Source organism: Calypte anna, chromosome 5A (assembly GCF_003957555.1).
Source record: "Calypte anna isolate BGI_N300 chromosome 5A, bCalAnn1_v1.p, whole genome shotgun sequence".
In the NCBI taxonomy this organism is placed as follows: Eukaryota; Metazoa; Chordata; class Aves; order Apodiformes; family Trochilidae; genus Calypte; species Calypte anna.
The window spans coordinates 22,737,864-22,761,712 of NC_044251.1; the positions used below are offsets into that span (position 1 = coordinate 22,737,864).

A 23,849-nucleotide genomic window follows, 5' to 3' on the forward strand; every position below is an offset into this window, starting at 1 on the left:
TCAAGAATCTCTGATAAATTTCTCCTTTTCTAGAGTAAGTAGAATTATTACTGGTTGTTATCAGATGAACTGTATATATAATGTATTTATATAGTGTAGTGCAGAGAAAGATGGAGAAATATTTCTGAAATGGAGACTCAGACTAAATAAGATTACTGGAAAGTTAGAATCCTGCCAGACAGCAGAGTGCAGTGAACTCCCAGACATTAATATTGTTACATTTCTCTCCTGGGTTAGTTCTGTTTCAGTTTTTATGGTCAAATTGAGTTCTTATAATATATTCTCTTTCTTCTCTCCCTGGCTCTCCTTCTGTCTCTGTCTCTCTCTCTCATACTCACACATGCAACAGGAGAGAGCAAACATCTGGCCTGAGGGATCAGAGGCTTGAACAGCTTTGGGCTTTTCTGATCCTTTTGCCTGCAGAAAGAAGAGTGCCAGCTGTAATCCCAGGTTATCACAGCTGACATGCAATGACAGAAGGGGCTCACACATCCACATCACCTTGCTCAGAAAAAAGGCACTGGTTAGCACTAAGCCATTGAATTCCATTGCTGTGGACTGAAGCATAGCAATTGTGTGGGTAGACAGACAGAAATAAAAGGAGTCAGTCATGGAACTGGAAGCCAGAAATTCCTGAATTCTAGACTTGGCTTTACAGATGCCATTCCCTGTGGTCTTGGGCAATGCTTTTAACAGTCTGTGGCTCAGTTTTCCAATCAGTAGAGCAGGGGGGTAAAGCCCCAATTTACATTATCCTCAGAGACTTAAATAGGAAGTATTCTACAATTCACTGAATATCAAAACCTTTCTGGGTCAGTGAACTTAGATCTTTGCCAGTCACTGAGTACCTGGAGCACAGTGGAGGCTGAAAATTCCATTAGACTCAAAAATTTTAATTTTTTTTCTTAAGCCCCACAAATTCAGTCAGTGAGATTCATGCTGCATAACAGTCTGTCATGTGCAGACTGAGTGATATTTTGCCCCATTTTCATAGCAATTTTTAAAGCTTAGATCACTTCCAATAAAGGAATTGATTTAAAATATTGGAGTAGGAAAAGCCTATCTACAGAAACTACAAGTTCCTTTTCCCATGGATCTACCTTACTCCTGTCATAGTGTTATTCATGAAATATTTTTTCACTGTATAGACATTTCCTGTGCCTCAAGTTCATGGCCTGGCTTTGTCAATAGCATCTGTCTCTAAGAAAGTTTACTGTGTCACCACAGGGACCTCAAATTCTCTTTTTCTAAGCTGATGCAGACAGAAAAATTTATTTCAAGAGGAGGTAAAGATCACTGATTTGTAGCAATAAGAAATGGAAAAAGGCCTGTTTGGTCTCATTTATTCCATTCTGTAATCAAATTAAATACCACCACTTTTTCAAGTAGAATTTTAAATAAATCAAGAATTTTCCTGAGGAGACTGTAATACCTTCTCAGATGTAATCTTGTTAGGAAGTGCTTCATAATAAACTTCTTCTTTCATCAGTTTCTTTTATGTTTTTAATTATTTCCTGACACTCGCCCTAGAGAACTTGCCTCCTTTCATAGTTTTCACCTTCCTATTATTTGTAACTGGTTAGCTTTCCAATTCTTGTTGGTGGCATTTGACTTAATGTTTTATAGGTTTGCTCTCATTAATGTTACTGACTGAGCAGCCTCACCATGTGCAGCACTGTATTCATGGGGAAAAAACATACATGCTTCCTCTATTACATATTCAGCTCCCTGTATTATCTCCCTGACAATAATGTACACAGCAAGGAGAGATGCAGAAGCAGCTTAAGGTTGTTCCCAGCTTCATCCTCCAGCTGAACTGATTACCACACAGATACCAAGGTGCCTGCTGGAATCTTCCAACAAGGAGTCTTGGTTTTGGAGTAATGCCTGATAAACATAAAGCAGAGCCTCTCTTGAACACGAGCACAGTGCACTGAGCCCCAAGTGGCTCTGTAGGAATCAGTGCTCTTTCTGCCTCTACCTCCACCTCCCTGCTGGCTCTGTCAGACCTAAGGTAGCTGGCTACCTGAGTGCTCTTGTCTGCAGGGGTGTGACAGTGAGCTGCTAACTCTTTGTAAAGGTGGTTTAAGACCACAAGTTATCTTGCCTTAGATCCTGCACCGTGCAAAGGAAGTTGTTTTGTTTTCAGCCTCATTTTGGTCCTGGAAGCAAAAGAGCTGCACTCGGATAACTCTAGTTCCTAACCCAGAGTATGTAAATCTTACTGAGATTATGGCCATCCATAAAAACTCATAGGAGCTGGCATTAAAGGCCAGGGTGAACAGAGGTATCAGACACTGTTTACCAGCCCGTCTACTGAAACTCCATCTGCAGTAAGGGAAGGAGGGGTGGAATTAGTTTAAACCTTGAGCACCAATATCAAAATTTTTTCTTAAATCGTTAGTATCATTATCTCCCCTTTCATTTAATAACTGCTCATTAGGTAAAATGTCTCATTCTTTTTAGAGACTTAAAAGCAATGCAGGAAATGTTGCTGCTGTAGTGTCTCTTCATAAAACAGCCTCTGGCATTAATTTAGAACAGATGAATGTTTTCTTATGGTGTATTCTTTTTAGTATCTTCACAGACTTGACAACACATCAGGTTGAATTAATATTCCACCTGGGAGCCAGTACTTCCTTTCTGCCCAGTGCAATTTGCTGGAATCTCCAGCTTTCCTCTTCCACAGCAAAGAGGTAGTAAATCATCCTGATTGGTATCTAGATCAAGAAGTAATGTTTTTCAGAGATTCAATTGCTCTTTTACTTTCTTTCACTTAAAAAAATTTTTTTGGATTAGGAATAAGCTTAATGTAATAAAGACTATTTTCCTAAAGAAACAATGAGCAGAAAAGCAAAACATCATCCAACACTGAAGGGTTTTGGGAGAAAATCTACTTTGCCCATGAGCAAATTTAAACTGTTTTCCCCTGGACTGTTGCACTGTATAAAATCATTTCCTGTGGGAACTGATAATAGAGATTAACACAAGCATATTATCTGTTTTTGTTAAAAAAAATATTTATTTATTTTAACTATTTATTTATTACCATTTTGGTTTGGTCTAGATTAAAGATTATCAAGATATAAAACCAGAAGTTAACCTGATCTATTTATCTGTATACCCCATGAGCAGGATTGCAGAGGACTTGAGAAGTCATACGGAAGCTGACCAGCTGATCATGCTTAACCAGCAGGCTCTGATTTTTATGACTGAGGTGCCAGGTTTTCTTGGGGGAAAGAGGAACAAACAAAAAAGTAGAGCTCTTCAGCCAGATTCCTCTCCAAAATACTTAGTCCTCTGGCATGCCTGTGGTATTTGAAATATTTCTAATATTCAGGTTAAACAAGATTTAAGGATTCAGAAAATATTGAAATGTTACTATTAAAATCCTTAAGGTCATAGAAGCCTGGATGCTTTTAAATTTGTTGGAAAACTGAGGTCTATGCAATATTTCAGAGATGCAGCAGGATTTCTGTTCGTTGTACGTATAAGTACTAAATGGAATAAAAGACTTGTTTTATCTCAGTTTTCACAGAGCTGGATTTGGCTGTGCTCTCAAATTTTGCATGAGAAAGGAGAAAAAATAAAGGAACGCATTCTGAGGTACTGTTCTCTAGAATAAGCTAAGTTGAGAAGCATATTGTAAGTCATGTTGATATGCAGGAATTTATTATGTAGATAAAGGAAAAAGGAGCATAGTTATTTAAAATGAGTGTTCCTAGTGGTACTCATATCATTTATGCAGCTCAAACCTATGGGAGAAAAACTATTTAGTAAATCACAAGTAGCAAAACTAATCAACACAATTTTACTGTAACAAGTTACATCCTGCAGAATTTGAGATCCACATTGATTCTGACTGCAAAAGAACTATGGGATTAAGTGTGTTTTCAAAGATAAATTCAGAATATTTTCTTTGTCCTGTATACTCTCTTCTGAAATACAGCCTTGATCAGAGGGGGACTCAAAGAGAAAAAAGGAGGAATCCTGTAGGGATGGTTTGAACATATGTGTCATTCAGCTCTAGAAAGGTGTTGCATTGGATTCACAATGTCACTAAAGGATCATGATTGAAAATTTCTGTGTATGAAGGTGGATAAGAATCTCTCTTAGCCATATCATGGCTTAGCAAAATGAGCTTACTTCATGTTGAACTTATTACTTCATGTTGCAAACCATGATATTTCCTTTTTGAACTCTCATGTCAAATGCTATGTTTATTTTTTTTCAACTTCAACTCAAAGCTGATGTTAATTTCATAATTGTATCATTTTATTGGTATTGATTTAATGATTATCCCAAGTGCTTAATAATGGAAAGCTTTTCCTTTAACTCATTGTTGTAACTGGGTATATCAGTAAAGACACTTTCATTCACCTGTTTTTAAAAATAATTCTTACTAATGCCTGAAATAAAATTTAAAAATAATAACAGATAAGCTACTAATGTTGCAATTTAAACCTATTTGAATTTTCTAATGCCCTTCAATTTTTTATAGCTTTTAAAGGTATGACTTTTATACATATTTTAATCTTGCTGAGTATATATGCCTAATACTACTAATAAAATTAAATTAAACTCTACTGTTAAAAAGAAGTCTTTAAAGACGTGGTGGGGAATAGTTGTCATTTCTGGCATTCTTGAAGGTCGAGTACTGTATTATAAGAGAATCATTTTTCCCTGTCATGTCTTCTTTCATTGTTCCCACTTCCTTTTTACCTTAGTCTTGCTGGCCTGTTCTTGTCAGATGCCCTATTTCCGAGAAATTTCAATCCACTATATTTTTCCCCATTCTACAGCCAGCCCTCCACAAAGAGGGAGAGATACTCCATGCCAGTCACTGGCTAACTTCTTGCTGCCACCAGTAAAAGGTGGCTTGTGTACAAAATGAATGAAACTAGTGGAGTTTTCTGTTCCAAGTAAAGTGTGTTATAGAATTTCTTTGACCCTATAGAAAATGCTATTGCCCATCAACTTTAAGATTTCAATACATTCATCTAACCAGAAGTCCTTATTCAGAACATGCTCTATAAAGTGGTGAATAGCCTCCTTTCTGCTGAAACTGCATCTTTCTGTATCATGTATAATATAGGTTAAGTAGCAGACTCTCTGCAAGTGTTGCAGTCTGGCTTACCAGAGAAATTTAGGACTTTAAATCCCATTGAATGTTGAGAAATGGTCTAATGGATAATCAGAATGCCTTTAGATCAGTTAACTGATCTTAAAAAAAGAAATTGGTTTTGGAGTGACTCAGTTACTTTTGGTTTTGTTTTTTCCCCACACCACCAGGTCTGCTGTGAATGAAAACTATGTCCTGTGAATGAAAACTTCCTTTATACTTGAATGGGAGAACTTGCAGGAAAGGGACCTTTCTTAACCTTTTAGGTTAACCTTTTAAGTTAACTTTTTTTTTTTCTTAACCTTTTAGGTTAAGAAACTGGGAAAATAACTGACCTACATGACCCCAGACTACATTAGTCAGTAGTTTACTATTAATAAAGAGATAAAAAAATATTTTGTTAAAATTTCTATCACTTTAAATTTAAGTGAAGTTTTGGTGGGTTTTTTTTGTTTGTTTATATTACCTCAGTTTTTCTTCATCATTTTTTTTCCTAGGTCCTGCAGTGAGCATGATTCAAATTTTATGGTTTTGAATCTGTATTCATAGTAGTACAGAACTGGCTATTGGTGGTTTTTGTTGCTGCAGATATGAGTTATGAGAGCTTGGGATGTACCTAAAGGTAACAATGTGAGTGACTCCATACCACTATGGTATGTTTAATATTATTTCACAAATGAAAAAGAGTGTGTTTCCAATATTTCTCTTTTCCTTCTTGTTTGTCAGAGTATCCAGTTGTACATGTCAGGCATCTGAGGTGGAACAGAGAAACTGGTTCATCAGTGTGTGTCAGCTAGTGCTTAATTAGATCTTTCTACAATTAGGAATAGCAGTTTCCCACAATGGATCTGTTACATGGGAGGAAAAAAGTAGATGACTATCCAGGAAAGTGATAAGGAATCAGACTAGTAAAACTACTCTTAAAAGATTTTGCTTTGCCTCAAACCTGTTGCCTCAAACAAGCTGCGAGGCTCATAAATGTTCATGAGAACAGCTGAAAATGTTAACCCAAAACCATATTGCTGTTTTCCTTACAGCTGGACTTCTAGACATACAGATGATATTTTTTACAAATACCCCTAAAGATTAGGTCCATGCAGTATTACATGTGATTCCTGTGGGGTTACAGTTGGTGTGTCAGTATAGTGCCTCTCACCTGTTCCAGAATGCCATCATTTATAGGATGATGCTAGGAAGGACAGCTGTGGTCAGTAAGTACCTCATATAGACTGGCAGCATTTATGAGCACCAGGTGCACAGCTGCTGACTCTTTGACATTTATTCAAAAGATATATTGGAGCACTACTGATATACTGAACCTCTTCTTATAGTAGCATTACTTCAGTAAACTGGGGTCTTAGTCTATTTTTCGACAGTTTTATAATGAACTTTGCACAAGATGCAGTCTTCATGAATCTATCTGACCAAAGAGTTTTTATAAAAATAATAGATGAATCAAAAACTAGAATCAAAATGACTGCAGCGGAAGAAAATGAGAAAGCAGAATGGTGGCACTTGTTTACTGTCACTCCTAACACCATAAAACTGAGCTGCTCCTTCTTGGTCCAGATTGGTCCAGCTCATCTGCCCTGTACAATTTTTCAGTAGCCAGGCAATTTGGACAAAGACTGTGGGAATTCTATTCCTTCCTGTACCATATGAGTGATAAGAGCTTTCCTCTAAAACACACTTTACTGGGTAATTCTATTATCCATCAACATGGAACGCTGGAACTGCACTTGCCAGAATTTACATCTTGGGTAATTATTTCTGCTTTCATTTAAAGTGGTTTCTAAGATTCTGTTTTGTTCTGGCAACAGGCCCAAGTCTTTGGTAATTGGACACAAACTTTCACATATCCTTAATCTATGGTTCTTCCCCTTTTGAAATTTTACTTCCTTTTTTATCTTCTGTCTATCTGTCCCACTCTTGTTTTCTTTCAAAACTAATTCTGTTCCATCCTTTTTGCATTGATTTGTGATAAATACTTCTTTTCTTTGGTTTTTTTGTTTGTTTTTTTGTTTTTTGGGTTTTTTGGTTTTTTTGGTTTACTGGGTTTTCAGCTATAAGACTGCTAGTCCTACTGCTGCAAAAGTTTATCAAAGTACTACAAATTGTGTGTTTGTGTAACTGACATATTGTGCCATGTCCTTATGCAATCAGATCTAGAGTCTGATCAAAATGTTTTAACTCATGGTACTGAGTTCACTTAAGGTCTCGTGTCCCAGATAAATTACACATGCCTTCTAACCAATTTGGATAAACAAATACTCTAAGGAGAATTTGAGATATCTTTTTCATAGAATTTAACTTCTTTGACCTTCCAGAACCTCAGTCATTTGGATGGGTAACTATTCTCCACTTTACTAAAGATAAATCTGTTTTCAAATATATGTATGTACACACATATGCACTTATTTATTTATAGCTAAATAAGGTCATAAAAAAACCCAAAAAAATCTAGGATGTTTTAACTATTTCATTGACTTTTCAGATTGTTTTTAAGCTCTTTTTTAAACTTTAAAGGCAACACTGATAGTGAACGGTTCCAAATGGTTAAACAGAAAATCCCCTTCAAATATAACCGGCCCGTAGAGGAGTGGCTGCAGGAAAAAGGTAACAGTCATTAAAACTTTCATTTTAAACCCATTTGATTCTAAACCCTCATTTTTAAAGCCTGCAATAAATGTTTCTTAAATTATAATCGCCTGCTGCATAAATGACTGTTTTAATTTTCATTATAATTTGTGTCAGCTTCCACCTGCCATATGTTGATAAATCATGCTATAATACATTGCTATTAAAATGCAGTTAAAGGGACGAAATTCTAAGCTTTCTATCATAGTAATGAAAAACAAAAAAGCAAAAATTCAGGAGACGTTTAAAAAAAAAATGAGACTGAAGAACAACATGTATTATGGCAATTTAACCATTGCATGATTTTTCTAATTTGATTTGTTTTTAAACTACTTTTATATCTTTATTATCAAAGTTTCCTTAAAAAAATTTCAAACCTGCTTGTTAAACCACTGCCTGTAATTTTCTTTTTTCTCATTAGTCTGATTAGTCACTGTAGCTATGTATTTCCTAATGGTATTAATTTAATTAAACAATCTTTTAAAATGTAAAGAAAAAATGTTTTAACTTTTTCATTTAAACTACAGTGAGGGAGACAGAGAAAGATGATTGTTCTGTCACTTTTGTGCTATGTCTGGAATACAGTCTGAACACTCAAACAATGCTATGAAACATTTAGCTAAGTTATAGGTCAGGCTCTTCCCTCACTTAATCTCAGGCACTGCTACTTAATTTTGTGGCTTTGCCTGGAGTAATTTGCCTCAATTCAGTAAAAGACTTATTAGATGTTCAAGTCCAACTGGCTTGAGTGAGGTTTGCTCATATGTTTCATGACTTATTGAAATGGGACTTGGGTCAGAAGTGTTTGTTTTTCTCGGGAATTTGAAGGATGGTGGGGAGGAGTCCTGGTGTAGAACCTATTCCAAAGCCTATTGAAGCTAACAGAATATCCCACTGATTTCAGTAAAGTTTGGACTGGTAATACTGGTAATACAGTGGAGCTTAAGTCAGGAAGATCTCCCTCTATACTAACTGTGACACGTAAAATGAGAGCAAACCTTACTGTAGCTTCTTGCCTTGAAGCCTAGAAAAAGCAGAACGCAATCTTCTCTTGTTCCCTTTTAAGAAAGTACTTTACTTAAAAAAGGGTGACCTTTGAACTCAGATCTAGCATTTTCTGTGCTGACATACTGTGATTACTAACAAATTTTCTAAAGGGAAAACTAATGTTGTGTAGAATTGGAAATAACATAAATTTATGTTCTGTTTCAAACTTCTATCCTTGGCTGAATTAACAAATTGATTCAATCAGTAGGAATTAAGGTCCTGAAGGATGTGGCTAAGAAATGTCCAGGATAAGGATGCTAAGGGTATCAATTTTTTTTATGTGAAGGATCTGATCCTGCAAAGTGTTGTGAGCACTCAGTTCCTGTGAGAGCTGACAGTGTTGCCCACTTTTCAGGTTTATTTTACTAATGGTGTAATGCTTGTAACTAAGGTCCAAATAATTGTGAAAGAGAAAAAATATCAGCATAACTAAAACAGTAATATTTTGGGACCACCATAGTTTTACGGAACGGTTAATTCAGCTAATTTGTAACTAGATTTTAATATAAAGATATACAGAAAATGCTTATTGAGACTCAGTGGGTTGCCCTAATAATTTACAAGCTCAAAATAAAATAAATAAATAAAACTTAGCACTAAAAAGAGTATAATTTTTATAAGTTTTCATTGCTAAAGTCCCTTTAACACTAAGGACAATGATCACTTCAATTTTGTTAAAACAGATGCATGTCTAATTCCTTGATGCAATTCATGTGCTTGAGAAACCCACCTTTGTTTTATTTTGTGTTTTTATTTTGCTTTCTTTTTTTCCATTTTGGTTTTCCATCAAATCTTTTAATTTATGCCACTGCTTCTCCAAGTTTGAGCTTATAAGCATGCTAAAGCACTTTCATCTGTAAGCCATCCTGAAGTTTTGAACTGAAGTCTACCTTTTGTGGATATTGATACTCTGTTAAAATTCAATCAAACATGAAATAGGGTCTAAAAGAGACTATATTTGAGTGTTCAGGCACTCTCAAGGCACTGCATGATTTTAGGCTTGGACCATAGACCTGTGGTTCTACTAAGGAGAAAAGAAACTCAGTCTTCACACTTTGAGTTAAGGAATGACATCGTGCAGTGTAACATCTGAGACAATAGAGCTTTTTTCCTTTGTTCCAAAGCAGATAGACATTTTCAGCAATGTAGGTACCACTCAAATTAAAAGATAATGAGAATTAATAATTTACCTAGCTGCTCATCCATCTGGTCATCTATCCAACAATTACTGTAACTTGGAAACCTTCTGTCACAAGACTCTATAAAGATGATGAGTGAAAGGGTAGCTTGCTATCAAAATGGAACAAGATGAACTGGTGGATGGAGAACTAGATTCCACAAAGAGACAGCATATAGACTATCTGCCTTGCCTATGTTAGTTCTTGGCTGGAGTGAGGTAGGACAAAGTACTTTCAATTTGACATTTTTTAATACCATGGATTTTGTCTGTTAAATTATTCATAATAATGAAATAATTAATTCTTGGGAAGTAAATATAACACATCTTTCTGAAGTAGCTTCATTACTGTATTTTTTGTTTTCCTATTTGGTTTGTTTGTTTTTTTTTTTATAAGGTAGGTTAAAATATTTTTAACAGGAGCCTGTATTTACAATCTTGTAGCTTTGCTGAGATTATGCATGCGAGTAAATTTAAATAGTCATTAAACCAGCAGATTTCCCTAGCAGAATGCAAGGTGTCTGCTAAGGCACAGACGTTACCTATTATGCAATTGGATGAGTTAATGAAGACCCAGAAGCATCTCATCAAAAGAACTGATCCTGGAAGTCCTAAATTCTTCAAAACTCTATTACATACATGTGAAGTCTCATTGATGCGAGTGCTGTACTTTTGAAGGAAGAATTATTGGTGTGTATTAGGATTTGCAAAATCAGGTCCAAAATCTCCCTTCATGTCATGGAAAAGTTACACTTCACTGAGATTTCTCTGAGATATTTTTAATTGGCATTCAGTATTTCAAATGAAGAAGTCAATGAGAGAGCAAACAACTGACAGCTTGAACTATTCATAATATTTACAAGACACCTCAGAAACTTAAAATATATTCATAAGTTTTCTGATAGATGACACTAAAATAGCAGTAGGAAGTTATCTGCTGAAAAGGAGTTGTCTTCAACCCTTACACATCCAGTAGAGTTTACTAATGTAAACAGTTCTTCAATAAAATTCAATGGTCAAATAAATTTTACTTAGGGGAAGAATGGGCTTCTGAACCAAATCTTCAAAAGAATGATTAGGTAAGACCTGCGGTGGAAAAATAAAGTGTATATTCTCACAACAGTTTACTCTCATTCCATATGCATTTCCCTGTTGTCTTGATTCATGCTCATGGACACTATCACAGAGTGAAGAATGAGGAATGCCAAGTTGTAGATGACTCTAGTAAGTGATTTTTCTTTTAGCAAACACAATACCAGTGCTTTCTCCAGAGTTTCCCATGTAGTGCAGTGCACGAATCCTGGGCTAGAAGACCCCTTAATAAACAAACAAGATCTCAAAATATACGCAATAAGATTTCCGTTTTTACTGGAGAGGGGATTCTTCTTTGGTGTACACTTTTTCATTCATCACCCACACAGGTTGTTTCAAGGAGGGAAAGGAGCGGAAATGGCAATATTTGAATGGTCAGTACCCTCCCTCCAGTTTCATCATCTCAATATGAATGAAATAACTCTCTGTTCTTTACTCATCTCACCTCTACCTTTCAGATATATCAGTATATAACAGTGTCAACTTTTCACACTCTATCATGAGTAAGGTGGAAAGGAGGGAACAGCAAGAGATGAGCTGTCCGAGTACATAGGGACAGGGACAGTAAGGAAAGAAACAAAGTGCTAGATGGAGGGAACTTGTAAGGAGAAGATAAAATGGTTTAGTAAAGAACTAGCAGTATATCCATTAAAAAATCCAAAGCACAACAGAACAGAGAATAAAAGCAAATTCTCAGAGTACCTGGCATATAATAAGTTTGGTTTTCTGCAGTGTACAATGCCAATTCCTCTAGCTCAGACAGAAACTGTTCTGAGAGGGCAGAATATTGTTACTGGATCTTATTTTCCCCATAAAGAAGAGGAAAGGTTCTGTTTTTACATGTTGATGATGTGTGACTTCAGTGCATGTGTGTCAATGTTTTAATAGAGGTATGTTGCCTCTGGTAAGTTTAAAACCTCCTGAGATGCAGCATATCGCATCAGGTGTTTCAATACTTCCCAGGGGAAGGATACCCTCCATTTTTATTTCTCATGTCTTCATCAATGCAGTTACTCCACCCTGATCAAGTCCTTCTGTTTCATTTACAAATCCGTGGGTGAGAAGCACAAGGGATATGCAGCCCACCTCCACATGTCCATACCTTACACCTCTCTAAACTCTTTTGCTTAGTTAGTTAGGGCTATCTCTGGGGACAGGAACTCCTTTCAGATACATTTCTTCTCTTGTCCCCATTCTCTTCCCCATGGTCCATCCTGTCACCATAAGATGATGCAACACCGCATCACCACTTGACTTCGAGACCCGTCACGACGACCACCAAAATTGGTGAGCTCCCCCTCATATTTTAATCTACTCTAACCACTGGCTGTGAAAGAATGAGCAGTGTGTTATAGGCTGTGCTTTGCTACATGGTGGCATAGCACCTGTCATGAGGGCGGACTAGAGAACAGAAGTAGTGAGTGAGAACTGGGAAGAGGGAATGGGATGGGGACATATGTTGCAAACTTCATAAAAATAGGAAACACTGTAGATATCTGAATGATGATTGACTTGATGCTGCATTGATAACCCTCCTGAGCTCTGTCCAATCTGGTTGTCTGTTAATTCAACAGATTCCAGGTGGCATGCCCCTAATCTTATGAGGAGCAGTGAAATTATAGGTACTGCCTTTGCACTGCATTAAACAAATTCTTAAAATAGTTAACCTTGTGAAGCCTGGGACATAAACAGTATTTAGAGAGCAGTCCCTGCTGAATGTGATTTAAGTGTCCTACAAAACTAGGTGGATTGGCAATTGTTACTGGATTTATTTTTAAGAAGTATGTTTTTAATTATATATGGCTTTAGACTACTTTTAACACTCAAGAGTGACCTTGAGTAAACCACTTAACCTCCCAGCATTTGAATTTCACTATCTATAGGAGAGGAGTAACCATCTGAAGCACTACGTTATCTTCACTATTTCAAGAATTTTGCTCTTTCAGAGACATCACAATTTTGTGCATTTGTTGTTTCTTGGTTTTAGATTTGTGAGCCTTCACAACACAAAATGTACAAGTGGAAGATCATGACTGTCTTAGGATCCCTATACAATCCTTGTAGCACCATAAATTTTTTTCTGATGTTTTGCTGTCCTCAAGATCCCCCTTAAAACTTTTACATTATTCAAAGTGGCTTTGCAAGTTAACGCTATCCTTTGACCTGTTGAAATAGAAGGTTTATTTATAAACTGAAGCTTGAAAGGTACTGCAGTGTGAATTGGTAGCAATAAAACCAGACATATATTGAAGCCTTATTTATAGTTTAAAATGGGTCCAACTGTAACAGAGTAGGTTCAAATTTCTGACTGAGTCAAAACTCCTCCAGAGTTTTGATGTGTGAGCGGATGCTGAAGTATGAGCTTCAGTTTTAACTGTTCTTGCTTTCAGTCTAATCTTTCTTATAATTGAGCTGTAGACAGTATATTTCCATACTGTATTTCTACAGTCATCATAAACACTGCCAAGAATGAGTCTGCTGCTTTGCTGTCTGTTATTTCTGGCCAACACTCAACATAAGATGCAAAGTGAAGGAAATGTCTGGCAATAATGTTTTTCACCCCCCTTCATTAGGACGACAGCTAACGATCTTCAACACCCAGGCCCAAATTGCCATAGGAGGAAAGGACAGAGGGCGTCTCTTCCAAGGCCAACTCTCCGGTCTCTATTACAATGGCTTGAAAGTGCTGAACATGGCAGCGGAGAACAACCCCAACATTAAAATCAACGGCAGCGTCCGACTCGTTGGGGAAGTCCCTTCCATCTTGGGAACAACACCCACGACCTCTGTACCACCAGAAATGTCTACTACGGTCATGGAAACCACAACTACGATGGCCACGACTACAACCCGAAAAAATCGTTCACCACCCAGCATCCAGGTGAGTCAATCTGCCTTCTGCATTTCTTTTCTGCATTTCCTTGACTCTTACCTGGTCTTTTGCTTCACTGCACTTGAAGTTCATAGGAGCCAGGTTGTCTGAATCATGCTATGTAACTCCTTTATTTTAATAATATCACCACAAAAATGTTCTCCCTCTATGTTAGTGAACAAACACTGGATGAATTATTGTGGCACATGTACATGATAATGGGGACGGATTTGGCTCCCATTCTAGTGTAACCCTGTTTATGTAAGTAAGATTGCCCCAACATGAATAAGAACATGATTTTAACTATGTTTCTACAGTTCCATATTCAGGAAAATATATTCCTTAGAGAGTTACAAAGCTTAACGGGGGTTGGGTATAGGGTTATTTGTTATTCTGACAGAATGTACTGCTGCAAATGTGAAGTTCATAATGGGGAGAAAAGCAGAGGAGCATTACTTCCAGGTAGAGCTATTTTTTGTTTTTCTTTTATAACCTTCCTGTAGAAAATTTTAAAGGCATGCTCTCAAGATCAGTTTCTTGCAAAGTGTAGGTGTTCCACCACAGAGCAACCTCTGGTAAAAATCATGGCTATATAATAAAAAAAAAAAAAAAAAAAAAAAAAAAAAAAAAAAAGAAAATTTCCAAATTTTGGCCTGAATTATGCCAATATAAATGTTTCCATCCTACAACTGTAGTGATTTTGGAATCACTTGTGTGACAAGCAGAAAATGCTACTGATTAAAAGTAAATACCTTAAATTGGCTGTCCTTGTCTGTGCAGAGAAAACAATCATGTAAATAAGCAATCTGAGTAGTGATTCATATTTTAAAAATAATTTATTTCAGTGGTGTAGTATCATGTTATCAGCTAGGATGAAGTACTTATTTTAAAATCTTTATTTACATCAGCATCTCATCCTATAAAAATCAACACGCTTTTATTGACACCAGCACACACTGGCTGAGACACTGACCTACTGTGCACATTGTGACTGTTTGTCTGTGTGCCTTTATTAAACCTTCAGAGAGGTAAATTGTTGTCTGGTTGAGAAAAAAAAAATTATTCCATCTACTTCCATGAAACAATTTCAGATGCTTAGGACAGAAGACCTTAGTGAAACCAAGGACTTTGAAATCTGTATTCATACTAGTTATGTGCTTGCTTTCTAATTGCTTCAGAAGGTTCAATCAGTTATTGATTGTGTTTGCACATATATGACCATTTTTTTTTTCTATTATATCTAGTACTGGTCACTTAGAATAAGAAAACAATCCTCTTGATTGTGTAGTAGGTCAGGCCATACCTGGAGTTTTGTGCCCAGTTCTGGGCTCCTCAGTACAAATGAGGTGGAGCTACAGAGTCCAGAAAAAGGCCTCTAAGATGCTCAAAGGACTGGAGCATCTCTCCTGTGAGAAAAGGCTGAGAGAGCTGGCACTGTTCAATTCGGAGAAAAAACAGGCTCAGAGGGGATATTGACAATGTGTTCAAATACCTGAAGGCAGGGTGTAAGGATGACAGTGGTGCCTGAGACAGTAGACACAAACTGAAACATGGGAGTTTCCACTTTTTTAGTGCGAGGGTGACCAAGCACTGGCACAGGTTGCCAGAGAGGTTGTGGAGTGTGTCCATGCTTGTAAATATTAAAAAGCCATCTGCACGCAGTCTTAGGAAGCAGGCTGTGAGTGATACTTCTTGAGCAAGGTGGCTAGATCTGATGACCTCCAGAGGTCCCTTCCAACCACAATCATTCTATAATTTTTCAAGGTATCTCTGGCTACAGTGGAATTTACAGGTATTAGCGTAATTAATTTCAAGGCAAGGTTTAACAGTGTCCCCTTTGGTACTCTGTAAATCCATCTGACAGCGGGACTGGGATTAGTTGAGTTATTATCCTCAAACACTCAGTAGATGATTTATAAAATCTCAGCTAAATGAGGGGAAATTACTCTAGGTTTGGTCACTGTTTGTCATAAACTCTGAGTTACAGTTTCTTCTCCTCAGTGGCTATCTCTAATTTTAGAGAAAATCTTTGTATGATTACATTTCCAGAAGAATAGTCTGTGGTCCTGATGCTGCTCTTGTTAGTTAATTTGAGGCTTTCTATAATGGATAAAGGCAGCAGAACTGTGTTTAGCTGTATATGTAACAGAGAGTATCACTGGACCTTTGTGGGCTCGGTAAGCTGGAAATGACCCTGGCTACTTGAGGAGTAACTCTTCCAGAAAGCTTCCTGCCTAAACTACACGGCAGTTCACTCAGCCTGTAGAGACCACTGTATGCTGAAAGAGCATCAAGAAGATTTAATAAAGTGTCAAAGTGCTTCTAAAATCATGGTTAGAGGAGTGATTTCCTGGATGCACATGCACCACAACAAATGGCCTCATCTCAGCTGATATTAAAGCAATAACTCTTTGACACTTCATGCTACCCACTCAAAGAAAGATAAAGTTCAGTATGTACCTCCATTACAACTTTCTGCATTTCAATATCAGGTCATTTTATTGCTGTCACAGCACAGATGGCTTGCCTTTCTTCCTTACTCTTGGTAGAATTTGATTCCGTCAGCTTAAGTTGCATTATTTGTGTGGTGAAAGTGAGAAGAAATTGTCTTTTTCTGTTTGGGCAGTATGTCCAGCTGTGGTTTTCAGATACTTGATGGTTATTTTATCTCACTTGTGTTTCACATCACCATTGTCAAGCCTGCTTACAATTTTAGATCTAAGTATTGGAAAAGTCTAATAGAACAAGTTTGTTCTTTTGGGAATGTAAAATATAGCCACCTAAGGCAATGAGCTGTACAAATACAGTAAGTTATTACTTTGCTACAGCTTTTATTTTCCTCTCCTCTATTCTCCTCTCTCCTCCTCTCTTCTTCTCTTCTTTTCTCAGAAATAGCTTTTTTCTTCACTTTTAAGGCCTTTCGAAGATTTCTATCCATTATGATCAGCACAATTCAGGCATTTTTTTGCTCACTTTTTAGAGCTGATCATAAGAATCTTTCTGCTTCCTGGTACCATCAAGGCAACAGCAAGCTGTTTTTCTGATCCCATCAAAGCCTTCCTTTCATCATGATGTGTGCCAAAAAGTTATCAGAGCTTAGGCTAATAGTGGTCTAAGGCAGCTGTTTATCAAGCTAATCAATATTGTTTTGGTTTATTACCTATTTTTCTATACCCATGTGTGATATCTTGTTTTATACTTAGATTGCAGACTTCTTCTGTTCAAAATGTACTGCATATTCTGCATGTGTACATTATTTAACAGAGAGGATTTCTGGCCCATTGTAAAAATACCAAGCACGGTACAGGTAAAAGTAAAGCATCCAATGCAGAATGGCAAGAATTGGGATAAAAATTATTGTTCTTACTGTATTAGAAGCATGTGTGCTATTCATGTTACTCATTTTCATATGTAATTAATTAAAACTTCTTTTAAAAATTGTATATAAAACTAAAACTTATGCAGAATACCAAGTCTGTAATACCAATATGATAAAAAATCCAGGGGAATTTCAGTATGGATGAAATATTTACACATTACTTGCTAAGGAACTACAGAAGAGAATGATAACTGTACCGATTTCTTCTGTTTGTAATGTATACCAAAATACCTCCTTCTGAGGTCTGAGTACTGCCAGAAGTATTTTAGAGCTCAGCTAGACTGTAATAGCTGGGGAACTGAAATGCTTTAAAAATACACAGTATGTGCACAGACCAATGACATGCTTTTCAGTTTATGAAGATCCTAAACACGGGATACAGTCTTAGACAAACAACCAAGACAAAGGGAATTGAGAGAAAAATATTACTGGTGATACCTGGTGGCAATTATATTAGTATTTAAAATGTCTACATCTTCATTTTATTTTAAAATGTATAATAACATTTCTTTAAGGCAGCAGAACTCAGATCAGTGATTAGAGTGAGAAACAGTTGATTTGAATGAGTGTATCCTTATTAATGACAGGAACATTTCTGTGATTAAAATATCCTTCAGAGAGTTCTTTAAGGAAGAAAAGAGCTGATCTTTTTCTGTTAATCAGAAAAGAAGGAGAAAAAGGAGTTTTGATTAGTGTTTGTTTCAGTGAGTTGCAAATAGTGCTCATGCACTCCTGCCCTGGAGTAGAAATACTCATTTGACTTTCTCGCACATGGCTTTTTTCTGGATTTAAGTTCAGTCTGTTCAGAACTGACATGTGTTGTACTGAATTCCTGCTGCCAGTCTGAGGGCACATGCCAGACTCTCCTGTGATAATAATATTCTCTCTGGGACTTCTGAGTTTTTATGTTGCCCTATGAAGACCTCAAAGAGAAGCCGATAGCTTTCGCATGTGGTAGAGTAGCTTGCTGTGCAAGCTGCTAATGGATGACAGTCTCTGTACTGTGTCATGTGGTATTCCTGCAAGGCTGCTGTGTTTCTTGCACAGGTATTTCATTAGCAATTGTTACAGGTCCTGGGAATCCCAAGTATCCCTACTTCCTGATTGAAAGAACAGCTTTGCTGGTTAAAGCATAGTTCAGGGATTTCTGGGTTTGGTAGACTTCTGTGAAAGCAAGTTAAAGTGACACTCATTCTCTTGGCTTCTCTTTCCATGTCAGCTGCCTATATGATGAGAATTTATTTAGTGAGTCAGTGCTCAGATCTTTTTAGGAGACTCCATATGCTCTCCTACGGAGTGTTCTGTCCAGTTCTCAGCTGAGTCATTCAGTTTTCAAACTATTTGTGTAAAGATATCTTTAAAAGTTATTAAGTAAAGCTAATCTAGAAAAGCATGCATGGTGATACACAAGTCTTCTGTTCACAATGCATTCCGTTCAGTGGATCCAAGACAGGATTCCAGCTTGTGTGTCCTTAAGGACAGCTGTTCCAGGTAAGCTTCTGGAGGCCCCGGGTCCACTGATCTAGGACAGGCCCCTGATATGTTTGCCCTATAACAGGGATGGCTGGGGTCCAAAGACCAAAATCACAGATGGTTTTCTATGAAAGATATCAAAATCGTCCTGGAAGGACAGATGGATTTCTGGTGATGCTTTCTATGAAGAACCAGAAACTGTGCTCTATTACACATCCAGTGCTTGCCTCAGCTTCTTGAGATGAAAATAATCATAGAATGGCTTAGGCTGGAAGGAACCTTGGAGGTGACAGGAATAAGTTACTTGTGGGTATTTTCAGCTATGATATCAGAACCATAGAATAATATTGTATGGTATACAATATGCAGAACATTCCCTCTAAAAATAGTTGAGGGAATCTGCCCATTATCCATATGGACACTTCAGCTCATTGCTTTAGCTCAGGATAAGGTTCTCAGCCTTTTATTTTAACCATTAGGCTTTCCAGCCTTCTAACTCTTTTCTTCTGAGAGTCCAATAATGTTGATTAATGTCTTTCCATAACGTTCAGCTCCAGGCTAAATTCTTTCTTACAGTGTATGTCACAAAGGAAAATAGAACAGAAGATTTGTCAGTCTAATTAGACTTTCACTGTCAGCTAAGACAAATAAAATTGTCTCTCCCTTGGTCTTGCCTAGGTACTTTCTTTTACACTCATAGATAATAATTTGGGGGGGAAAGAAATTGGCCTTTAATTTAGTTTTTGCTTCTTACAAGTCACTGGTGACATTTTCATCCCAAGACAGCAGAGCTCTAATGAAAAAAGAGCTTTTGATGAGTCTCTGCTTCAAAGACTGATTTCATTGGCCCATTAGTACCGCTGAGAATTACACTGTCTGGCTCTCATCCCTCCTTCTCTGCTTCTTCCTCAACTATTTTTATTTAAAGAGACCAAAGCCCCCAGCCTGAAACATCTTTCAGAGTGGAATCCTTTCACCTGCATCACTGGCCTGTTGAGTAAGAAGATACAGTTGCATTGCTGCAGTGAAATTCACAAATTGGCATTTACATATTCAAAGTCACATTTCTTCTGTGATGATTAAATGGTAATGCGATTTGGGCAAAGAAAAGAAGAGCTTGAAAGCAAGATTCCAAACATGGATTAGACGATATTCATGCAAACTACTGCTCATGTAGGTTGGAGAGGGATTAATTCAATGATACCAAATGACCACTAAATACTTTGCAAGTATGTAGTATAGAAAGAATTAGTGCACACTAAAATATGGAATTTTTGGCATGTATTGTAGTAGCTACCTAGACAGAAGCATATAAATTATATTTTAATCTTGTTTATGGGAAAAGAATTAAAAATATTCAAGTTTTAACTTAGTATTAGGTGGGGTAGTGGTGTGGCATGTTTGAAATCTACTTATTGATGTAGTGCTCAGGACGCTCAGATTACATATAGAGAGCATATAGTCTAAAACATATCATTTTATATTTTCATTATTTCATTCACTTTCCTGCAGAATATAGTTGTGCTACACTTTTGAAAGTGTTATAGTGAGCCAGGATTTCAGTACCATCCAAAACCAGATTGTGATTTTACTGTAATATTATTTTTCCAATCAGGTTCTGACAAGTATTGATGATGGAAATAAACTTAGCCTTGTATTTCTGCTAAGCACAATTACAGTAACAAAGAACACTGTTTTCGTAAAACAGATCATCCATAAACTAGTGTATGCTCTCACTTGTTCAAGTTATCACTAGTTATGTTGGAACATTTAACTTAGCAACCAGTGTTGACTCCAAATAGAGATGAGTCTTTCATGACTCCAGAGAGAGGGATTTGATTGGAAGTGTGTGGCAAACTTGTGTGTCACAAGTTCATGTGTCACATAATTTCTCAAAACACAGCTTATATTCCTTCTTTTGATAACCTACTTTTATATAGTTTTTTTCTCAAGTAGCTACTTTGGCCACTCTTCTCTGTGTTCTGCTGTCCCAGACAGCACACTGTCTTTTATTTCTTCTAATAGTTTACAGAAGGCCTGAGTTAGCTGATCCATTTCTACAAGACTTAAGTTTATACTGCCTTTGATTTGTGGATCTGAAAAATCATTTGTGACTTGCAGAAAAATCTCAACTGGTGTTTTAGATACATGTACATAGTTCTGTTCTGCTGTGAACATTGGAAATTAAGATTTAGCCCAGACTATAAGAGTGGGGTAGGTATGGTCTAGCACTTTCCTAGAATTTCAAGATTTATTAACATTTCCTCTGATTATTTTTTTAATCTTGATCAAGAAATAATTGAACTATTTGTTTGATTTTAAGTGACCAAAAATTACACCCTTTTCTGTAATAAAAGATAATATGTAGTAATAACAGCTGTAGTAAATTGCTACCTGCCTTCTTCAAAGACAGGCAGGCATACATTTCTTAGAAAGTACCCTAAGTAATAGGGTATGTAATAGGGTATGTAATAGTATGTACTCTTTTTTAAAAAGCACGGTATAACTTTATGTATTTAGCCATGCCCTTTGTCCTGCCAAAAAGGATTCTTGAAAGTCACGTGGAAAATTATTTTCAAAATCTGATTAATATAGTACTCAGGAACTAAAGCTACTACAGTTGACCATACATTTGGTCACAAGCCAAACGAAAGAACAGGAAAAGTGTGTTGTTCTAGGACAGTTGTTCAGCAACAATATATGATGAAGAGATCCCATAGTGAAAAAGCAACTTCATAGAAATAAATGGAGTAGAATCAATGGTTATAGCTCAAATATAGTTGAAGGATTGGCTCACATTTTGTTACAGCGTACCTTCTCTTCTTGCTATTTATATACTTCAGGGAATTACCTAGAAGCTTCAGATATTGCCAAAATACTTCCAAAGCATATAGTTTGATTTTTTTTTTTTTTTTTTACAAGACTGGCTGAGAGTTGGGAATATACCAGTTACCTTTCCTGGCTCATATTTGAATGAATGCACAGAAATAAGAAACGCATCCATGCTGTTGTGACAGACCAGCTTTATGAAACCATCTAATTAATGCCTTGGGTTTTCTGTAGAATGATGGCGGTGTTAACAAGTAGAAACAAAAGGATTTCTGCTAGTTTCTTTTTCATCTGTGGGATGAGTTGTCACTGATTTGTAAGATAAGTCTGTCACAGTACAGCTCTTAAAAGTAGTGATTAGCAAGACAGGCTATACAGCCACCAATCCTTTCTTTCCTCCCTTAGCGTATGAGTAGGTGGGATGTTGTTCATTTTCACTGCAGAATTACTTCTACTATATTCTGAAAGAGAAAAATTTATTTCCACAAAATTTTGACAGAAAAATAAAACCAAAGGGCTGTGGAATTTTATTTCAGTTCTCTTGGTATTGCACGGGCAGCAAATGCTCCCCTTCTTTTTTACAGTGTGTTTTTGGAGAAAATTTACTCTATTTGCTTTTCATCCCAATAATTACTCATGGCTTCCCTAATAACTGATGTCATGGTTTCCCACTGGTGTTGTATTGCCCATTTTGCTGTTTCTCAGATGGGATATGCTAAGGAAATTGATTTGTAGGTAAGGACACTTCTAGTGAATACCAGTAGTTATTAGGAGGAATGAACCAGGGAGTGGGAAATGTTTGGAATGCTCTAATGAATAAATGTATGCAAGTGAGTAGAGAAAGGATGAATATTGACATGTGAACAAGGAACTAAGATCCAGAGGATGAGATACATCTATCTCACAGAGATCTAAAGATGTAGAGTGACATGGCTAGGGGTGGTGTGCTGGTGGATTTAGCAACTCTTTTGGATAGAGAAAGTTTTGGAGAAGAAAGGAACTTGTATCCATGTGGATTAGTAAATGGTCTTCTACTTTTTATTTCTTTGTTCCACACTTCAATTTCCCCAGGGATAAAGGGAAGCCAAGTTCAGTGCAACTGCTGGCAGTGATATCTGAGGACCCACAGCTTCTTCCATTGCAGTTCAAAATCAGGCAGTGCTGGACTCTCATACACTTGTACTAAGATAATCTAAAAAGCATTTCTTCCTTGCAACAGCTATTTTTCAGTAACTGTTTTGGAGCAGCAAAACTCATTCTTAGTGTAAAAAGAGACAGGTCAGGTAAGGAAAAAAACTATAATAGGTTGTGTTCTTCTAACATCCAAGCAGTGGTCTCAGTGCCCAACCAATCCACAGAGATTTGCACAGATAGCTTGAATTTAAGTTGGTCATAATGTCCTTTTTTTCTATTTTATTTTTTTTCTGAAAGATGACCTCCAATGAAAGTATAAGGACACGAATGATTTTAATCTGTGGTAACAATGGAGAACCAGCCCTGACTGACTCCAGCGGCATAAATACACGAAATGACAGATTATCCTGCTACCTCACTCCCTGCTGCGTGAGAACACACATATACACTCAGTAGCACACAGCAAAATTCAAATTGGTCTTTATCTTTTATCTGTTGCCCCAGTGATTAATGCTGCTCTTGCTGGGAGACTAATCGAACGAGGGGAAATATGGAGAAAGAAACACGCATTTCTTAGGTTATCGTTATCACTGTTATTATTATTCCTTTAATATATTTTCCTCCTGTTAGAAGAACTTAATGTACTGACACAGCAGGAAGCAAGAGGTGAGAGTGGTTTTGATGGCAAGAAGATGAATGAGGCAGACCACAGCAAGTGGAACGCAGGCATTTTGCAGAAGGAGGTGAGCTGCCGAGCTGGTTTGGGGCTGCAACATTTCAGCTGCAAAACCAAGAAGATGTAGCAGGCTGAATACAGGTCCTGAACCAGGACCTACTGTTTTCTAAGCCCTCCTCAATTTATTCAGCAGCTGTCAACAAACCTCCTCTCAAAATGGTTCTCTACTTTCCATGTGTAGTAAAATGAGGATATGGTGGTCCATGATCTGTCTTTCAGCCAAGTTTACAGGCAGTATTCTGGTGGAATGAGTAATACTTTGTAAATTCCCTCAGGTGTTGTATTCCCTTTCTCTCCTGCCTGGTACTTGGACTAGGTCTTTCATAGTGGTACTATTACCTTGTAGTTCTA

The 23,849-nt window shown here is 37.0% G+C and overlaps 1 protein-coding gene across 11 annotated transcripts in view; it reads left to right on the plus strand.

The window, feature by feature from the left end:
- Positions 1 to 23,849, plus strand: part of NRXN3 (neurexin 3) — an 897,015-nt gene that overhangs the window by 776,440 nt on the left and 96,726 nt on the right. For 3 of the 11 annotated variants that reach the window (XM_030451652.1, XM_030451650.1, XM_008505183.2), the window contains 3 exons: positions 7,649 to 7,738; positions 13,649 to 13,956; positions 16,207 to 16,209. In XM_030451652.1, coding sequence (XP_030307512.1) covers positions 7,649 to 7,738; positions 13,649 to 13,956; positions 16,207 to 16,209 — 401 coding nt within the window. Of the gene's footprint in view, positions 1 to 7,648; positions 7,739 to 13,648; positions 13,969 to 16,206; positions 16,210 to 23,849 lie in introns of all 11 variants that reach the window. The other 8 variants (XM_030451649.1, XM_008505178.2, XM_008505179.2 and 5 more) reach the window with 3 other exon arrangements.